At 38.1% G+C, this 21,766-nt stretch overlaps 1 protein-coding gene across 7 annotated transcripts in view; it reads left to right on the top strand.

Annotated features, from left to right (window-relative positions):
* RPAP2 (RNA polymerase II associated protein 2) overlaps positions 1-21,766 on the top strand; it is a 117,008-nt gene that overhangs the window by 47,150 nt on the left and 48,092 nt on the right. For 6 of the 7 annotated variants that reach the window (XR_012497300.1, XM_019752922.2, XM_074335131.1 and 3 more), the window contains one exon: positions 18,033-18,182. Coding sequence is in view for 6 of the 7 variants with exons in the window: in XM_019752922.2 (XP_019608481.2) it covers positions 18,033-18,174 (142 nt within the window). In the remaining variant the exon portion in view is untranslated. Of the gene's footprint in view, positions 1-18,032; positions 18,183-18,433; positions 20,439-21,766 lie in introns of those variants that run through there. The other variant, XM_019752952.2, reaches the window with a different exon arrangement.

Raw genomic sequence — 21,766 nt, forward strand, 5'->3', positions numbered from 1 at the left:
ATAGTACCATCTGATTGTTAGCTAAAGTACCTTATTTGTAACCCTGACTTTTCTTCTAAATTAGGATTTCTATTTGGATTTTTTTTTCTTTAATACCATGCCCTGAAAATCATCAATAATTAGTGCCCATGTATACCAGAAAAGGTGATGAGACCTACACTTTGCTGTAGCATCATAACTATAAGTCAGTGTAGAATCTGAAATCCACACAATAATGGCAAAGTTTAAAATACTTAGAAATATGACTCAAAAAATAACCAACAAATATTTATTGAGCAGCTGCTATAGGTAAGACTGTGTGAGGCCCTGTGGGGGATACAAATTTTAAACAAAGCCCCTGCCCTCAAAGACTTTACAGACTGCTGGAGGTTGGGGGGGGGGGGCGGGGGGACGGAATCAATCTGTGCAGAGGTTACTACAATAAAAAATTGAATTATTAAGTGGCAAAAATAAGCACAAATGTTGTGGGGATTCAAAGAAGCAAAAGATCTTGACTAGGAAGATCAAAAAAAAGTTGCACAGAAGTGGGATTTGTGATTGGCCCAAAAGATAGAAGGGGTTTTAAGAAACAGAAATGAAAGGATGTCGGGGGCAACTATAGCATGAAAAAAGTAAAAAGAAGAGATGTAGTTAAAAGTACAAGATGACTGGGAAGAGTGGTTGGGAAGTTGGGTTCTCTTGTAGAGATAGATCTTATTTCAGTGGACAGTGAAAATCATTTAAGTTTTGAGCAGAAAGTACCACCATGAAGCCTGTGCTTTAGGAAGATCAGTCTTGGAGAGATCTGGAGTGAGATCTGATCCTGTCTTCCACCTTGTACCAGTCCTTCAGAGGCTTCCATTGCCCCTTAAGAAGAACCTCTTATGTGGCCTACGTGGCCCTGTGTGGTCCAGCCCCTTCTTCTCCAGCCTCATCTCACGTCACCCTACCTTATTCTCCCTCTTCCTGCCACTCTGACCTTCTTTCAGCCCTTTTCATCATAATCTTTCTCACCATGAAACAAAGGTTGTGCTCTGTCCAAAATGTTGTTCCCTCCCCTCTTTGGTTAATTTCCCTTCATCTTTCAGAACTAGAGGAAATGTTTCTTCCTCAAGAATCTGTTCTTGACTTCCTTGATTAAATCAAATATATTTATAAATAGGCCTCCATAACACCATGCACTTAACCTTTCCTAGCACTTGTCCTATTTTCAGTTTCATGTGTAATTGTATGATTACTTGATTAATGTCTGTCTCTTTCAACTTGGAGACTTTAGGAGCTGGTTCTATATCTGATTTTACTCACCATTATATACTCAGTACTAAGCATTGTGCCTAGAACTACATAGGTTTACAATAAATATCTGGCAGAGAAAGAATGAATGAGATTTATTAGAAAGCTATCCTTTCTTGCTCTTTGTTGACTGCGTCCCTCCTGCCTACAAGTCCTTATTCATCTTTAAAGTTTAAAAAACAAAACAGAAAAAAACACTCACCTATCCTTTGTTCTTAATCTCACTGATGACCCCTCAGACTATCAGCCATTCACTTAACCAAACTTTTGAAAAGCTAGTCTGCTGTCAGTGATTCTAGTGCTTTTCATTAATCCCTTGCATTCTGGCTCTTGCCACACCATTTATGTAATTGATTTTCTGAAAGCCTCAGCTAGTAACAGCCTAGTTAACCAAAGAGCACTTAGGCAGTGAACTAAAATTATTACAATGAAAGTGAAATGGGAAAGACAGATGCTTAGAGACGTTACAGCTCCAGAATCTACAAGGTTTAGCAGTGGGATGGGGGAGGGGGAGTCAAACATGATTTCACAACGTGAGGACAGATACTTGGGAAAATACTGGTGCCTTTAGGGAAGTGGGTAAGAGGAACTAATTGAAAGAGATGAAACATTTGGTTTAATACCTGTTCTGCAAACATTGAGATTATTCCTGTACAGTTTAAGGTTCACGCAGATTATCTAGTTGGGTGGTTCCCTTCTAGGCAATTGAAAATGTGGAATTGGAGCTGAAAAATGGTAAGGAAAATCAGAGACGCGAATTTTGGAGTCAGCATTGGGATGAGATGGCAGCAGTAGAGGGTGTTAAATGCAGAGTCAGCATCAGTTGGAACCTGTGGAATACCCACATCCATGCCAAGGATGCCTGAGGAATACCAACAAAGCAGAAAGGGGGGAAACGGGCAATTTTTGAACATCAACTGTATTATTTCATTTGATCCTCAAAGTTCAGTGGCGGTGTCCCACTTTCCAGAGGAAGGTAACAGACTCTGGGATGACAAGCACTTTGTCCAAGGTCACAGCTGGGATTCAAACTCAGACCTATCTGACATCAAAATGTGTGCACTTTCCACGGCAGTGTACCTCAGAAAGCTCCTTGTACAGCCAGAACACTGTTGAGGAATCCAAAGTGGGTTTGAGGTTCAAGAAAGACGTGGTATCTACCTTTCTGAGAACCATGTAGTTATCTTCTGAATGAGGAGAAGGGCTGAAAAACGGCTGTGGTTTTGGCAATTAGGTGTTTGTAGGTGTCCTTCTAGAAAGCAGTTTCCATAGAATGATAGGAGTGGAAACCAGATTGTAGGGACTGGTCTAGTAGACAGTTGTAAGGATACTAGATGTAGCAAATGTTGACCACTCTTTTCATATGGTTGGCAGAAGAGGAAAGGAGAGAGGGGCTATAACCCAATATAATATGGCAAATCTTCAGAAGACATCTCAGGAGAGGGGAGGCTTGAGCATCTTTGTAGCAGAGGGAAAGGAGATGTTAGGCAGGCTTGGGAGTACTAAAAAGACAGGGTAACTGATGGGACGTGGCCCATGAAGAACCTGGGAATGGCATCAAAGGCATACTTGGCTTTTGCTTTTTCTTCCTAACCTGTTACCCACCACCTCCTTTCCCACTGTTTCCTGCACATGTTTCTCTCTCTTTGCCTTGAATGTCAGTGTTATTTGGTAACATTTTGCCTCCTATACTTAATTTCAAGAGTAATTGAACCAAACCTTTTATGTTCCTCCTTCTAAAAACCCATATTAGTATTATTATTTCATTCCTTGCTCTGATTGATTCTTATTACCCGCCCTCCATCACAGGTCAGTGGAGAATTAGTTTAGGACAGCATTTCTAAGATTGAGCTATACAGCTATGACACTTAATTCTGGTGACTAACTTTTCGTTCATATTCATGATTTTTACCTTCCCTGTCTTCTCATCGTTCATGGCCCTCAAATCAGTTTTAGGGACATACACATGTACTTCACATCCCCCCTCCCCCAAAAAAAGACACACACACACACACACACATACGTTTCTACATGACAATTAAGATACTTTCCATTCATCGACTAATTGTGTTTTGACAATGTGTAAACAGTACTAAACCAGGAAGGATGTCTGCAGTGAGGTGAATTTGAAACTGTTTTCTTACCAAAACATAATCTTCATGCAGCCAAGGACATTGCTTAGATTACTTTTGTCTCCCGATTCCAAACACTCAATCTGTCATTTCATAAGCACTCAGTGAATATTTGTAGAATAAATCAAATGAATGAATGGATGGGAAAATGGATAAATTATTGTTGATGTTATGAACTTAAACACCGAATTGGTAGCACTGGTAAAATTTCATTGCCAGGGAAAAACAAAAATAGTTGCTTAGTATTAGGAATGAAAGGAAGGACAATGCCCCTGTATTTCTGTAGTGATTCATATTTTTCAGGGTGGATATAGTCTGAGAAGGAATGTGACTATTTAAGCTAAAAAGAATTGTTACTTTTAACCAAACCTAACATTGCTTTTTTGCAAATATATTCTTCTAAAATCTTTAATAAAATTAATAAAAAACAAAGATAGATTTTGTCAATGTGAGCTTATCTTTTAACTCATAATTATAAAATTTATGAACATTTTAATTTTTTTAATGTTTCTTTGATTTAAAAACATTTACAAAGAGAAAGAAATGATTATTCCCAGGTATATTGAATACTGATTAAATTCAAGATCCTAATTACCTAGTGTATTTTTTCTCTGTTCTGTTTAAACACTTCCGTTTAGATCAGGGATGTCCAAACTTTTTTCAATGTTTTTCACCAAGGGCCATATGCGGTAAAATACACAAACAGCCGGGCCACTCACTCAAGGTGAAGTACGTATTGCCTCACCTGGTTTATTTAAGTAAACTAAATGTATTTTTGGAATTTGCTGCGGGCCAATTAACAATGGATTGCGGGCCACAGTTGGCGCACGGGCCGCAGTTTTGATACCCCTGGTTTAGATTGTGTGTTATAGAGACTAAACACCTTTTTTAATATTCTTCCTGTCTCTGATTCTTCTCCTTCTGATAGTTCTAGGTAACAATAAAGTCATATGGTTCTTACAGGCAAAATTCAAATGCTTCCATTTTACTCCATGTTGAAATATTTTTACAGAGGTTTAGAGCAGATTATAAAGGCCAAAGAGTAAAAAATTGAGGCTTGGTATTATCTAGTTCTCACTATTGCTGTTCTCACTATTTGGTGTTGTCCCACTGTCCATTTCGAATGAGGAGTTCAAGCATTGGCTTTTTGTCATTTTAGTACAGCTAAGGTATACTCTGCTTGGGTATATCAAAATACACAAGGCTTAGTACCAGTAATGCCAGTGGAGCAGAAGTACTTGGGAAGCTGCCACAAACTGCTTGGTGAACACCTGCAATTTCTGTGGAGGTGAAATCACATTACAGTAACTGAACCGCCTGCACTATTTCTGTTTCATGTGTTTACTGATTTTCTTTCCGATGAGTGTTTCAGGCCCCACATGATGATGCCGTTCACCATCTAATTGCAGTGAGTAACAGATCAGCTGCACTGCGAAATGTCTCATAAAAATAAGGTAACCATGAGGTTGTAACTAGTATTCCTGTGATTTCAGTGCAGAGAAAAATGTTACTTCTCTGAAACAGTAAGACTTATATAACTTTCAGAAGTTCCCAAATTCCCAAAACTATAAAATTAAATGCCACTAACAAATTCTCTGCAGTTAAGGTTATACATCAAGAATACATACTTATACATTGAAAATAGGATTAAAAATACGTATTCTTTCCCCAAGGAAAAAAAGTGCATATTTGAAAAAAAAAAAAGTCTTTAGTATAATTTGAAGGAATATATGAACCTCTATATCCCAGATTAAGGTGAGGAAGTAGAATCAGTGAATGTAGATTTCTCTTTTGAGAAACTTGATAAGGATAGGAGATTGAACAGTGATATTTTATTTTGGGTGAAAGAGACCTTAGCATGTTTGTAGGGTATGGAGAAGAGGCAATAAAGAAAACTAATCTGAAGCTGAGGGGTGGGGGTGGGGGGATTACACGGTGGAGCAACATCCCAGAGGAAGCATTGGAATCCTGGTCACAGGCCGATGGAATAGCTTGAATGGGAGAGAAATACTACATCTTCTGAGACAGGAAGAAAATAAGTGAAGATTATGTGGTTATAGATAAGTTTGTAAATAAAAGGGAGAAATTTTTAAATCATGCCTGACAACTTCATTTTTCAATGAAGCAGGATATGAGGTTGTCTTCTAAGAGTACAGAGATGATGGTTAGGTAGAGAGTGAAAATATTAATAGTGGTCACAGAGAGGATCTGGAAAAGGAACTACTAACCCAGGGCCAGAGAAAATTGACAAATGACACTGAGTACGCAAATTAGTCCAGAGAACATGGCTGTGTTGTGGTATCAGTCTTAAAAGTTCCCTTCTTCCTCCCATTCCCCTTTCCCCGTTAGTTTTTAGCTATCTTGTTGTAGGTGTGGAGATAGATTGCAGCATTATTTCAGGTTGTAGTTTTGATGAATAGAAAAGCTAAGACAAGGATGTAAGAAATTCAGAAGTGCTGGTGAAAGCGATTAGTTCAAGAAATCAGGACAGACATAATTGGTACAGGATAACAGAGTTACCTTAGGAAGAAAATTGGTCTTCCCAGTCAAATATTTGTGTCCCCTCCCCCCACCCCAACGTTGTATCTTCAGCTCTGACCTCTCCTAGGTTGAAGACCAAAATGTTTTATTATTTGCTGGGCATCTCCATTTGGCTATTCCTCAGGCAATTCAAACTCAAATCTGAGACTGAGCTCTATCTTCTCTTTCAAATGTTCCTTTTTCTCTGGTGGCATTTCCATCTTCCTAATTGCCCAGCACTAAAATCTAGTTTGTCTTCAGTGTTTCTCTTGCTCCCATCTCCCATATGTAATCAACTGTTGAGTCCTGTCCTTGTAACTTCTCTTATCCCGTTGTTTTTCTCCTTTCTACTGCTACTAGCCCACATCAGGCTTTCATTACTTGCCTAGATGGCTGCAATTCTGGCCTTCTTAAACAGGTCTCCTTGCCATGTGTCTCTTCCCTCAACTGGTCCGTCTTTCCTCCAGTTATAAGAATAATCTCACTAAAGCTTAATTCTGATCAGGGTAGGCCTTTGTTCAGAAACCTAGTGATGCCCAGTTTCTCTCAGGTAATTTTGCTTGCAATTCAAGGCCCTGCTAAAGTGGCCCCAACCTGCCTATCCAACTTATTCGTCTTTTGTGTCCTTGCATTGTGTCCCCTATTTCCCTGTATAAGCATCTTTGTTATAACTGTGAACTGTACTTAAAATGCCTTTATTTTTCCTATCTGTCTTTCCTGGTCTTCAAATGTCAAATGTTCAAATGTCATCACTTCCTTAGACGCCTTTCTTAACCCCCCAGAGGTAGATATAATGTCTTCCTTGTGTAAATTCCTATAGATGACATTTCTTTTGGACCGTATTACCTTCTGCTTCATTACATAGATATTTATGTAAGGATCTCATATCCTTTACTATTCAGTTTTCCAACAGTGTAGTTAACAAGTATAACAAATGATCAGAACTGTACAAATTTATTCACTTCAAAAATTGAGCAGTGGTGGGGTGGCCGGTTAGCTCGGTTGGTTAGAGCGCGGTGCTCTTAACAACAAGGTTGCCAGTTTGAGCCCCACATGGGCCAGTGAGCTGCACCCTCCACAACTGGATTGAAGCAACTACTTGACTTGAAGCTGATGGGTCCTGGAAAAACACACTTAAATAAATAAAAGTTTTAAAAAAAAATTGAGCAGTGGTTCTCAACACTGGTTGTATATTTGAATCACATAGGAGCTTTTAAAAAGTACTAACTAATACCTTATTAAGAGATTTTGATGCATTGGTCTAGGGTGGGGCCTGGACATAATGTATTTTTTTTAAGTTCCCCAAGTGATTGTAATTTGTACAGACAGCATTAAGAACCACCATATATAATTCTAGTGCAATTATTAGGTGCTAGATAGAGGTGTGTTATATCAATTACTGTGGATGTGTCTGCCAGGATTTGCTTGCTTAGAGGCACTTCTTAGCTTTCTGCTAAAATCATCATTACTTGATGGTGGAAGATGCTTCTTGGCTGTCTGGAGACCGGATGAATTAGAATCAATAGAATTGTCAGTTTCCTTAGCACATTTTATTTTGAATGACAGATTTCAAAAAGTATTTAAACAACACATATAAATGGGCCTTTGAAATCATAAGGTATACTCAGTTCTTAAAATGAATCAGACATGTGAACTTGTATGGTAGTGGTTAGAAGTGTAGACTAGTGGGGAGTACTTGTGGGGTTTTTTTCTCATCTCTTACTGACTGCGTGACCTTAAGAAAGTCACTTGAGCCTCATTTTGGAGTTAACACTTGCAGCAACTTCACAGAAAGGTTGAAAACCAACGAGTTAGTTTCATAAAGAAAAAAATCTTTTTACAAACTTGGAAATCACTGATACTTCTTATGTTTGAATCAGTGGTTGAGATCCTGCCACAAAGGGAACTGGGAAGAAGAACTGACATTCTTCAAGGGAAACAAATTCATCTTCTTCAATTTAGAAAGCCACCCCACCAGCCATTTTAAAGTATCTGAATTTTAAACTCAGCTCTGACCTCTTGGCACATTTGTTTCCTTGTCAATTGTAAAGCCATGTTTATCGTTTACTTAATAAACGACATCACCTGCAGCTTACGAAAGTGCCATGAAGTAGTTACCTCTGCACGAGGCCAGGCCATGTTATTTTAAGGAAAAAGAAAAGCTCTTCCTTCCACAGGGTGCCTTTTTGTTTCTTTCCTGTGCCCCAATCGCTGCTGTGTTACTACTGGGAGGAAGCTAGGAGCCACAGATCAGACAAATGTTTTTAGAGAATCGCTGACAATTGAATTTTCTTCTGCCTTCTCCCCCTTAAGAAACAAGCAAGTTGGAAAGAGTTTTGTGTTAAATACAAAATCCTAATATCTTACGTGGTAAAGAGACCTGAATATACAAGTGAAATTCCTTTTTAAAGTTTATACCAGAATTGGTTTTGGTTTTTTTTTAATAGAGAGGCATTTTTGTAAAATGTCTTGGGTTTGTGTGGGCCCTCAAAATTCTGAAAATAGATGACATTTTGACCCATTGTGTTACTGGTCACAGCTCTGTTTCAGTTTTGAATGTATGTTTGTGCAGACAGAGGTGTTCTGGTTTAATCCTTTGTCATTTAGCACTTGTTCATGTAGAGAAGGAGGGAAAATCCCAACTCAGTTTTTACAAGAAGACAAAATATGGGTGAAGTAACAGTTGTTACTGCCATGCAGGAAGAAAGGAATAACAAGACTTATAGATAAGAAAGCTGCCTTTGTGTGATAAAGGTGTCCATTTTTAACACTATTCTTAGCCAGTGGGACCCTGGATAAATCCCTTGCTCTGGCCAAAGCCTCAGTTACTTAATCTGCCAAAAGGAAACTAGCTGTATAAATTGGGATTAAGTCACACTCGAGGAAATTTAAGTGGTGGTATAGCCTCATAAAATAAGAGGTTAAACCTCATCTTACAGATTCTTCACTTACCCAGACCGTTATTAATAAACATGCCTCATCTGTCCCAGAAAACTTTTGTTTTTGTTTGAGTCTAAGCCCCCAAAGTGTCAGGTATTATAATATCTTTTCTGATTGATGAAGTGACAAGCATAGGGCCTGTACATGTAAATGTTGAAAGTATTTCTATTTAACAGAAATTTTACCTTCTTCTTTTACTTTCTCCTTTCCAGCCCTAACTTCTGAGGGATAAGAGAATGGAAAAAATTATTTTAAGCCCAACATTAACTTTTAGCAGTCTCTGCATGTTCATCACCTTTATGCATGGTAATCAGCAGGTTTCCCTACTGCAACAGAACTCTGTGTGAACCCCGTAATTTCTCAAATCTGATAGGTACAGAAAGTGTGTGGCTTTTCACTTCCTGTCCCTTCCTCCAACCCCAAACCATAAAGAAGCTTGCTTTCTGGTGACATTTATTCATATAGACGTTCTCACAGCTCTTTCTTCCCTTAAGATTATGTTGAGTATGAGGAGTGTTGTTCAGTGTAATTTTACATACCAGTTTGATTCTGTGTACCAGTCGATGCCTACTGGTTTGATTCTATGAGCTTGGAAATCAATAATAAACTCTCAGGAAACTCCAAGAGTTTTTGCTTCTCTTAGTTTTGAGGGTCAGGGTAAGGGATGTCTGTTCTATGTCATTTCAGGCCAGTGCATGATGTGATCTTCACCCGTTTCACACAGATTACTCAGGAAAGCATATTTCAGGCCGTGCTGTGACTTCCAGTGTTTCAGGAGCTGCACTGGGTATTCCCCAGTGGGAATCAGTACAGTGAGTAAAGCAATAAGGACCACAATCGGGAAGGCCATTTAAATATCCAAGTTCATTACTGACTTTAGTGCACTATGAGAGATGGATAATAGAGTTCCCTCAGTGGTTTAGCTCCACTTGTTCAATAAACTGCCACTTTAACTTTTTATATAGCTTTCTCCGTTGGTAAGATACAAACCAGTGACTCACAGAATTACAGGTAACTTGATCTGAGAGTTAATCAAGAGTTTATGCAGCTCTAAATCCTTGAATATGAGGATCTATAAAAATGCCACTTTTTAATTAAAAATCTCTTGTTTCGGTTGTCAAACCTTGAAACTTCTCTTACTACTGTGTATAATAATTCCTGTTAACCAGATGTTGTTTGATAGCTCAGTAATAACAAATGGAGGGTACTTGTCCTAACTTGACTTGCTGTCTCTCTTTTTGATGTGCAGCATATGTGGAGCAGTCAGCTAAATAAAGGTCTTATCATTAAGATACAGTTTGACACTTAGCTTTTTGCTTTTGTTGTCATGCCATTTACCATATGGTAAAAAACTAGTTAGAGAAGGCTGACTGTCTTTTCAGAATAGAGATTTGAATCAGTGGCGTTTTCATGAGAAATTTCCTTTCTTGTTTGTGATTTATACCTTGCAAGTTGTTATGTCGTTTTTTTCGAATTATATTCTCCAGCGTACAGACTGCTTGTGGTAAGCCATTCTTTCAGTGTTACCTTTAGAGGTTTTTATTCATACTTAAAAGAACTTAAAGGAAATAAATTGAAACATAAAAATCTTTTGTTTTTACTCATGGCCAGTCACATTTTCTGTTGTCTTAAAGGTATTTCCTACATAAAAACACATTGTTAAATACCAACTGTGGTATATTGCTGTTTTTTGCTTAAGTAGAAGTAGTTATTTGGCCCCAATTTATTGTGGTTTTCTTTGATACTATTAGAAGTTGCAGCGCTGGAATAGAAGCTTGAGACTTTTTCAATATATAATAGAGTGGGAGGTCTTTAATGAAAAAGTTAAACAAATAAGTGATTAGCATATCATAATTAATAATGTACAGTAAAGGATTAAGGGGAAAGGAAGATCGTAGGGAGTCAGTTTAACAAAGTGGGGAGAGGGGTGTTGGATAAGGTTCTAAGATTGTACTTCAAAGATAACTGAGGCGTGAAAGATTTTATTTCATGATATCTTTCTGTGGAGTAGGAGATATATTGTTTTATGTTCTGAAGTAATGAATTTGGACAATATTTATATTCAGGGGCACTATATTTTAGGAAAATGAGACGCTAAAAGGGTGTGTAGGGAAGAATACCAATCTGAATAAGGAGCAGTCGGCATCTCTCAGGAAAAATTAAAAGGACTTGGAATTAATTGGGAACCATTTTCAAGAATATGAAGGAGTAACTTTTAAGAGCTCACCTCACCCCCCACCCCCAAAAAAAGTTCTGTGATGAGAAAATAAAATTCTGCAAGAGACATTTAGATTACATATGGGGAATAATGTCTAGAATGGAAAGTTTGTTAACCATTGCTACATGCTACAGATAGAGGTAGCATGTAGAATCCCCCTCCTTCAAGATAGTGGAGGTAGTTTATGTGCAGTCTTGTGTAAAGGGACCAAATCACTACATTAAAAAAAGGATCTTGAGTCTCTTTTCTTTCACCATTTAACTTTTGATGGGAGGAGACTGAAAAGAAGTATAGATTCTAAAAACAGTTGAGTTCTTGTTTTGCGGCTACATTCTGCTACTTTCATTGACCTAAAAAGAATAAGAATACATCCCATTCAGGAACCGTAATAACAGCCAGAAATACACAGAAATAAAGACCTATATTAGTTGGATTGTAGCTATCTTAAATTGCTCTTCCTTTTGGTCAGGTAAATCTCAACACATTTAGTGTGAAAAGAATTTCTTGTCCTTTCATGTTTTAGCTGTGAGACTGAAGTACTTTTGCTCCTGAGGAGGGTATTACCAAGCCCACACTCCAGGGCCTGCCCCTTACTGCACAGTTTCTCTGCAGGATTGGAAGGAAATTAAAGCTTTAAGCCAACCCTGCTCAGTTGCACTTAGCACTACTCACTCTTGGTCAATCTTAGCACTTCCCCAACAACACTTGAGTTCCAGATAAGTGGAAGTGAGGAGGGGAAATGGAAGAATAAGTGGTAGGTCTTGAATTAATGCTTGGTGTACCTGATGAGTTTGAAGCTCATCTCACCTTAGTGATAGATGTTCTAAAACATTCTGGCAGGAAGGTGCCACTATGTGCGAGCAGGAGGAGGAGTCAAGAAAATATTTCCTTCCTTCCTTCCTTCCTCTCAAAAAGAAAGAATTTTATGAAGAAGAAAAAAACACTTCAGTAAGTGCAATAAATAAGTAGATTTTTAAGGTGTTTCTTCATTCAGCAAGTAAATACTGATCATCTGCAGTGTGCTAGGCATGAGGGATATAGTGAACGGTCATTGCTCTCATGACATTCACCTTCTTTTGGGTGGGAGATAGACAGGTAACAAGCAAACCAGTAATAGAATTAGAAAAGAGGATTATGGAGACAAAGAAAGCAAAATAAGTAGAGGGTAAGGATGAGGATGGGAGAAGTGACATTTAAACAAAACTGAATCACATGAAGGAGCCCACTGTGCAGAGATCTGGGGGAAGAGCATCCCCAGAAAAGAACACAGCCAGCCTGAACCTCGGCCTACTAAACCTCGGCATATCTTAGGCAGGGTTGGTCAGTTTGGCTGGAGTGGAGTAAGCCAAGGAAAGTTGTCTCTGCAGCTGGAAGATTTTATGAGATATTTTTGGTGTCTTTAAGCATGTTCCATGCTGTCACAGACCAGACCCCGAATATTCTTAGACCAAATGGTTCCTTTGTATCTTTCATCTCCTGTTTTAATTGCTGTCATCACCAGAGCTCTAGTATAGAAAGCATTATATTAGTGTTTATTTTAAATGAAAATTGGTGCATAACAGTCTTCTATTAGGTTGGTGCAAAACTAATTGTGGTTTTTGCAACTTTTTTCAACCTTTTAAACCACAATTACTTGTTTTTTAATTGTTTTTATTGGGAATATTAGGGAACAGTGTGTTTCTCCAGGGCCCATCAGCTCCAAGTCGTTGTCCTTCAATCTAGTTGTGGAGGGAGCAGCTCACTGGCCCATGTGCGAATCGAACCAGCAACCCTGTTGTTCAGAGCTCACACACTAACCAACTGAGCCATCCGGCGGCCCCTTAAACCGCAATTACTTTTGCACCAACCTAATACTAGTATAAAGATTAGCAAACTTTCTGTAAAGTGCTAGATTGTAAATATTTTCAGCTTTGCTCGCTCTATAGTCCCAACTACTCAGCTCTGCTCTTGTAGCGCAAAAGCAGCCATAGAATATATAAATAAGTGGGCGTGGCTGTTTTTCAATACAAAACTTTATATACAAAAATAAGCAGCAAGCTGGATTTGTCCCACAGACCCATTGTGTAAGTACAGTGAGAAATGCTAATATGGGGAAGCAGCAATTTTAGTTATTCACCAAGTTATTAAGAGAATAAGCCTATGGGGAATACAAAGATGGATGAATAAAATGAGATCTCAGGCTTCCATCTGTCTGGTGGGTGAGAAAAATATATACAACTAACAATACACATTTTCATGTTATTTGAAATACTTATAAGAATGTATTCATGTGACTGAAACAATGAAAATAAAAGGAAATAAAAAGGCCCAAAGAAATTGGATTTCTCCTACAAGTAGTTAAAGCAAGAGAACAAAGGAATGAGATCTATGAGAGAGGATTGTGATGGCAATATAGAAAAATGGCTGGGAGTGGGAGACCACTTAGGAGGCTCTAGCTGTAGTCCAGGCAAGAAGTAACTCATCTGAATTAGGATAGGTCAGTTAGAATGGAGAAGATGAAGTGAATTTAAGAGGTACCTCAGAGGAGAGGCAGCAGGACTTGGCAACTGATTGGACAAAGGACATTAATGGGTAACAGTTAAAGATGACTGAAGTTGCTAATACCGGGAAGTTTTGATGAAAACGTGAGGTCAGAAATTCAGGTTTGAACATAGGTATTTGAAGTATCTTTTGGACATCAAGGAGAGAAAACTCCCAGGAGAGAAGTTAGAAATTTGAATCTTTGGTAGTCTTAGCCGTGAGATGGGATATAGTGCAAAAAGAAGAGGATCAATATAAAACCTTAGTTAAGACCTGTTATCCGTGGGTTGGTGAAAAAAGAAATGCCAACAAGAGAGATTGTAAAGGATCATGGGTAGGAGGAGAACCTGACAGAGAGTGCCTCCAGAGCCAGAGGAGAATCCTAGGAAGGGAGAAGAAGTGATCAGGGACCTCAAATATGCAGAGTCAACTGGGAAGAGAACTTAGAAGGGGCTTTTAGATGTGGCAATTAAGAGACCGTTAACGACCATGAAAAGAACAGTTCCAGTAATAAGTCTTTGTTCATATGTCATTGGTCCTGGCTTTAAGCACATGTAGGGACTGTATTGCTAGTGCTCTGTGGTTTCCAGAGCCTCTTCCATGGTCACTGCCAACAAAAGCAGACTGTGGAACCGTCTCCAAGCTCAGTGCAATGCTCTTCTACATCAAATAGGGCCTCAAACTCCACTGAGCCCAACAGCACCTATCTTTAGGGCAGCATATACCCTAAAAAACAATCCCAGCAGTTTCTTAGTAGCATCTTTGGCAGTGGATGCAACCAACTACTATCGTTGACCAATAGACTGATAAAACATTATGATCTTGCCTCTGATTCATCTGTGCAAGTAGGCACAGAAGCCTCTTGCTACAGAGATGATATGGAAATTCAGCAAATGCCCAGTAAGCAGCAGGCTGGAAGAGTAGGCAAATAGTCAATTGCTGTTAAATAATAAAACATTAAAGTAGATGAGCCCAGGATCTGGAAAACATAAAGATTATATATAGTCCTTATTCAACTTTAAATGTAAATTACTTTGGAGATAGAGGCAAATCATAATTCTTTCAAATGGATCATTCATAAAATTACAGTATACTATAACTAAGATTTTTTCAAGGTTCAGCATCTTTCTTGATATATTATTCATTATGACTTTATAACTTGTCAGAACCATCCTTCACTTTTTGTATTCATGAGCCTGGTTTCTAGAGAGGACTATTTTAAAGAGAGAAAACAATTTTTACATGGCTCTAAGTAGTCCACTGGATTATTAATGTTTAGAGGTGCACAGGAAGTATTAGAGTATTTATTCATTTATACTTCACCTTATTCCAAAAAGGATTTCTGTCAACTTAAAATTGTTAGAAAGTTAATATTAATGTATATTTCTATGATCATTTACATTCTGTGTTAGGGACTGGGGGGATGGGGAAGAAGTAATCTTTTCAGTTAAAGATTAAAGGGGAAATGCGAGGTAATAAATAAGGTTAAAGGAAATCTTGTTGGCTAACTTTCCAGGAGTATAATTATGCAACAACACTTAGGGCTCCTGTGTTAAGAGTAGTCAGGAAATCCCGGCTCCAGGTGCCTAAGGATTGCTATTTATGCACTCGATGACTAGCTGCAGAAATCTCCAGGCCCCAAGTTGATATTCCTATCTCCCAACAGACACCAGACCTTGATTTCTCTGTCAGCACTGCCTTCTGCCTGCCAGCTGCTTGCCATTTTTATATTTGTAGTCCTCCAGTTCTCTAAAGCAAATTTAAAACATTCTATTCCTTCTCCATATTTATTGAGGGCCCAGCACACATCAGTGAGGTAAAGATTAAACTTACAGAGTGCTGGATATAGAGCCTACAAAGAATGAAAGCTAACATACTAGTCAACAGCAAGGGCTTTGTGAAATAAATTGCATACGATAAAAGCCCTGACCTGCTACTTACTCTGTGACCTTGGGGAAGGTACTTCAATTTTTTGTGACTTCATTTCCTCATCCATGAAATGGAAGCAATACTACATTCCTCAGCATCATTGTACAGTTAAAGGAGATAGTTCATGCTTAGTACATGTACATAGTAAGTATTTAAAGGTAGTACATGGTAGATGTTAGTTGATGTTATAGTCATTATCATAACTGATTTTTTTAAAATCTGTTGTTCATTCATCTGTAGTATCCTACTTGAATTTTGCAATAACTTTTAAGGAACTTTAAAGTGTTATTAGCCCCATTTTATACATAGATCCTAAGGCTTTGATGTTCAACTTGCCCAAAATTATAACAAGCATTCCTGGCAAAGCGAGGATTAGAACAGTGTTATGTAGAGAGAGTTCTCCTAGGGCTTGCAGTTAGATTGGGGAGTGAATAGGTTTCATCTCAGGAGTCAGCTCTAAACAGTTGAAATGGTTGCTCAGAGCCCTGTTTTGAGGATTTTCAAAGCAGGTCCAAACTCATTAAGAAAACAATGCCTGTTTGATTAGAATTATTTGCCATGGGCTCAGGAGCTTGGAGCAGGCTTGCGTTGTTACTTTTCCGTTTTTTGTGTGTGTTTTTTTTACTCCTAGCTAAAGTTTCCCATTACCCTAATTTTCTTTATGAACAAAATTTTTAGGTAAATTCGAACACACCTTATAATGAAGTTACTAATTTATAGAGTAAATATATTCTTATAAATGTGCTAGAGAACTATTACTATTTCTAAAATATTTTCTAACAAGGACAATTGATGGAGCAATTCTCTTTCAAGCTGTTTCTCTATAACTCTTCTCATTTTCTGCTCTCATGAGCACACACATTGAAAAATCTAGTAGTTATTGAGGGTTAAGTTTTGAAACATACTAATGGCACTTTGAGAAGTAATTTAGAAAACTTCGTTTTCATATATGAATCAAATACTATTCTCCTTGAAAGTGAGAAATTTTCTAGGATATGTCATATAAGTACCATTTTAAACGCACACAAAAACTAGGTTTCTATGGAGTTGACCTATCTGATATGTCTCCTCTGACTTGGTTTTATTTTAGCCAGTGTTATCCCATCCCCAGTATCTGGTCTTACTGTGGGGAAGCAGCAACATTATATTTTAAATGTTGACATCACCTAAGGATGGGAAAAGCCAGAGTTGACTTCTAGGTTCCACCTTCTCTGCAGGAAGGTGCCTCAGGAAAAGTTGGCCACAACTACCTACATTCACCCAAGTGCCTAGGATGGGCTTGGAATTGGAAGGCTGGGGTAGTTCTATTTCCCAGTATGAACTACCTTTGAGGAATATCACCAGACAGCTCATGAAGTGTGAGAACTGATACTCCATCGCCCAGCCCTAAAGAAATACAGGAGAAATCAGGAAGGAATACACTATAGTGGTTTTCCCTCTTAGAACTCTGGATTTCACTGAACTGTTGGAGTCACCTAGTTTCCAGTTCTTGCTAGGACACCTTCAGGGAGATAGAGAATTTATTACCTATTCAAAGTCCTGGCCATCCCTGAACAATTCTGACAAACTTTTACTTTTACTTTTGCTTTCTGTATGAAATGGCTAAGCAAGGAAGAAGTCTGTCTCTCAGAAAATAACATTTTCCATTCCACACACAGTACCCCAGAATTGCTGTGCTCTGATTTCTTGATTTAAATCGTAGAGTTATTTTATTTATACTTGATGTGCCCAGTGGTACTGACCAAGATTAAATAAGCATCTGGAAGAGCTTTGTGGGGAAAAAAGAATTTTCTCCCAAAGAATGTAACTTGCAAAGGTTGTATGAAGCATGATCTCTGGAGATTTTTTTTTTAATTATGGAAGTAATGGTTTTAATCTTTGTGATTAGATTCGTCACTTTTTAAAATCATGCTCACTAATGTTTCAATGTAAATTACTTTTAAGAATCTATTACATGCAATCAATCTTGTGGGGTATTTACTGGAAGTGGTTAGAGAAAAAAGCAAAGTGTTCCTTATGAAGTTTGTATTAAGTGCCTTATAAGATGTAATTCATCTATTTAGTGTTTTAAAAATAAAAATGTTAAGGTTTTCTCCAAAAGGTAATATATATATATATATATATAGTCTTTTCCAGGTGACATAATCCAAACAGTCAATATAAATTATTTTTTTAAAGCAATTCTCAGCTCTAAGCATCTCTCCACAACCTTCTTTCCCCAAGTGGAAAGACTTTATTTTCTTTTCTGAGCACAATTTTGGTAGTTTTTGCTGGTATGATGAAGAACATGTTATAGATTCAGGCCTTTAGGCTTCTTTCTCTACTTAACAGTATGTTTGATCTTTCAGTCTTTTCTTGAGATTTCTCTTCTGCTTTTATTAGTAAAGCCTTCTCACTCTAGAAATGTTGTTAAATCAGAGAGACTTCATCTCTGCCATGACGAAAGTCCCTTAGTCTTTCCCATTTCATGGATATGTATTTAATATTTTTGTTTGTTTCAGACTGACCCCGATTCTTGGCGTTCAGAAGCATTCGCAGGAAAGTGTGGTGTTTACACAGTTTATAGCCACCCTGCTTGAAGAATTACATTTAAAGAATGAAGACCTTGAAAGTTTGACCTTTATATTTAGAACCAGCTGTTAACCAGAGTGGTGAGTTGGATTGTGTTTACTTAGCTTTGTTTTTCATTTGTTGCCTGTTTGGATTCTTTTCCATATTGGGAATTTTAAAAACCAAGTACAGACCTCAAGATGTCCTCAGCTTGCTAAGGAAGAACATGACATCCCTTCGTTCTCAGCTGCCACACTCACTTCCTGTCCTCTCTTGTAACGTTGTGCCCCACCCTTGTTATTATTCCTCCTTTATAGGCTAACCACAGTTAATTCCGTTTCTTGCAATCCAGGAAACTCCCACTGTCACCTTCATACTCAAACCTAGATCATCCCAAATGTACCATTTGGTAAGTTTCTTCCCGGGAAGTAGCAATTACTTCAACCCAACTACTGCAGTGGATCCATTGAGAATATCCTCATCTTACTTCCCTCTTCAAAGAAATCACTCCCAACCCAGCCAATACCTTGGTAATCACATGTGCCGATAAGCAGGTGAATTTACAAGTCTGGCTTAGCTGAATTCTGACCCTGCTTCCAAATACATAGCCCTCCCCTTCTATCCCAAGTTCTTACCTCTTTCAGAACTGCCTATCAGAATGTCCCATCCTACGTCTTGCCTTAATCATAATTCATCTTCTCCTTGCTTCTCATTTCATATAATCTCAAGGGCTAAGGTAGTTTGTTTTTTAATTTTGTATTAAAGTATAATTGGCATACAATAGTATATTAGTTTCAGGAATATAACATGATTCAATATTTATATACCTTATGATGTGACCACCACATGATGTGTAGTAATCATCTGTCACCCTGCCAAGTTTTTACAATATTATTGACTGTATTCCCAGTGCTGTAGCTGTACACTCACTTCCATGGCTTATTATTTTGTAACTGGAAGTTTGTACCTCTTCTTCCCCTTCATCTTTTTCACCCATCCTCCACCTCCCCTCCCCTCTGGCAACCATCAGTTTATTCTCCATTTCTGTAACTCTATTTTTGTCTTGTTTGTCTCTGTTTTGTTTTTCTAGATTCTACATATAAAGGAAATTATGTGGTATTTGTCTTTCTCTGACTTATTTCACTTAGCACAGTACTCTCTAGATCCATCCATGTTGTCACAAATGGCAAGATTTCATTCTTTTCTATGGCAGAGTATTACTCCTGTGTGTGTGTGTGTGTGTGTGTGTGTGTGTGTGTGTGTGTGTGTGACATCTTTATCCATTTAACTATCAATGGACACCGAGATTGCTTCCACATCTTGACTATTGCAGATAATGCTATAATGAACATAAGAATGATTATATCTTTTCAAATTAGTGTTTTTGTTTTCTTTGGATAAATACCTAGAGATGGAAATGCTGGGTTGTATGGTAGTTCTATTTCTAATTTTTTGAGGAATCTCCCCACTGTTTCATTAGGGTTATTTTCTTGTGTTTTTTTTTGTTGTTGTTCCTTCATTTGGAATTTGTTCTTGTCTTCTCATTTTGTTTGACTTGTTGTGTTTGTTCCTATGAATTAGATGTAAAGCCTGTTTCTCCCAATCTCGAAAAAGCAGCCTGTGTAGAAGCAGCCTTTGTGTAGAATGTGTTCTGGGTTTTGGGAGAGTGGTCGGAGTCAGGGTGGGTGTCTGGCGCACCAGCTGGCCAGGAGGAGTGGGCTTGGGGTGGAGCAGCCCAGCGCACACATGTGCATGCACTGGCTCCCTGTTGGTCTGGTTGAGGCAGGAGTGGGGTCCTGCCAGGGCAGCCCAGTGCATGACTGCTTTGGTGCCCTGTTGGTGCTGTTGGAGTGGGTTCCAAGTGGAGTGGCGCCCTATTGATCCAGTAGTCCGCAGCTAGAGCAGGGATCCAGGCTGGGCAGCCCAGTGCACTCATACCAGCAGCTTTGCAGGTCTGTACCTGCCTAGAGCTCCTGCCTGCGCTGTCCAGGTGGAGGAGTATGTAAACAATGGCACGCACCAGCACCTCTGATCCCAAAGAGTTCCCTCAGATCCCAGAGTGCTCTCACAGTTCCCCAAGCTTCTTTATGTAGTGTCTCTCTCTCTCTCCCCCCCTTTTCCTCTCTCCCTCCCACTCTCTATTCTTCCCTCTCCGCTTTGTTGTGCAGAAACTATTCAGTTGGCCCTCTCTTGTCTCTCTGGAGACATTGCTCTAAATGTAGATGTGTTTATGGGAGGAGGCGATTTAGCTTCCTCCTATGACACCATTTTAAACCCGCCTGATAGGTACTGATTTAATGTTATGGTTGAAATTCATCCTAAACTACAAATGAGACCCTCTCAGGGAGCATTTTCTTTTTATAATTTAAAAAATAATTGAAAGTTAAATATATATATATATATATATATATATATATATATATATATATATATATAGGCTTTTAGTAAAAGTTAAAATTAAACAATGCAGAATTGCATATATAATTTTAAAAAGGAAAAATTCCCCCTTACCCTGCCTTCAATCCTGTCTCTTTTCCAGAAGCACATTTGATATATATCATTTTATATTTTATTCGAATTTTTGTAAAAAAAAAAAAAAGGAAAAGAAATAAGAAAACTCTTCAAACAAATCTTTCACTATATGAGAAAGATATTTGAGACTGAGGTATTTTGGCAGGCAAGAAAGAACGATATCCTTTTATTGAACCTGCTAAAAACTAGAATGTAAGGAATCAGCACTATAACTCCCTCCCAACCTATACCCAGTGACCTTTTCAAATGATCCTGCTCCCCAGAAGATCCTGTAAATCAAAGGGTTTGAGGTAAGGGGGTGAACTCAAATTGGCCTTTATAAGCATCAATTCAAAGGCCTTTCTAAGAATATAGTGAGGTTGGAGTTTGTTTTATTGCACTTCAGGTACAGAGAATTGAATTAATCATACTCCTTAGTCCATGACACACTGTCTTCATTGGATGAAAGGTTTGTTTTCCAGATAGACTGAAAACAAAGAATGCCTAACACAAGGTCTTTTCAGAACTACTTTAGTGACTGGGTAGCAGTTCAATATCAGTTTTAATTAACATTTAAAACTTATATGTAAACAAATGGTGTTAAAAGTACTTTTAAGGACTTTCAACAAGATGTTTTAAGTGCAGTTAGCAGTTCCCCTGTGATCACTGTTTATTTGTATTATTTGTGTAAATAACCAAAGGTAAACCTTTTCCCAGACTTTATCAGTATAATAAGGAATTCTGAATGAATGAGGCCTTATTACCTAATTTTCTGTATGAGAAGTGGAGATGGTTGTGAACAGGTGGATAGATTTTTTTCTGTTTGCATGATTTTGGGAAGCTGTTAATTCATTTGAGTATAAAGATTTTAATGTCTAATAACCTTTTCAAGATTAAATTACTACTAGCTAGTACGAGGTGTGATCAAACAATACAGTGAATGTTTAAATTTTTAAAAGTTTATTACAGTAAAAGACACATTGCCATTAATCCCCGTCAAAATACTCCCTCTCGCTTCGAACATACTTATCCCATCGTTTATGCCACTTTCTGAAGAAGTTCTGGAAGTCCTTTCTCGTGCGTATCCTTAGTCGCGCTGTCGTGGCTGCCATGATGTCCTGAATCGATTCAAAACATTTACTTTTCATGGTCATTTTGATTTTGGGGAAGAGCT

Source organism: Rhinolophus sinicus, linkage group LG06 (genome assembly GCF_036562045.2).
Source record: "Rhinolophus sinicus isolate RSC01 linkage group LG06, ASM3656204v1, whole genome shotgun sequence".
Classification (NCBI taxonomy): Eukaryota; Metazoa; Chordata; class Mammalia; order Chiroptera; family Rhinolophidae; genus Rhinolophus; species Rhinolophus sinicus.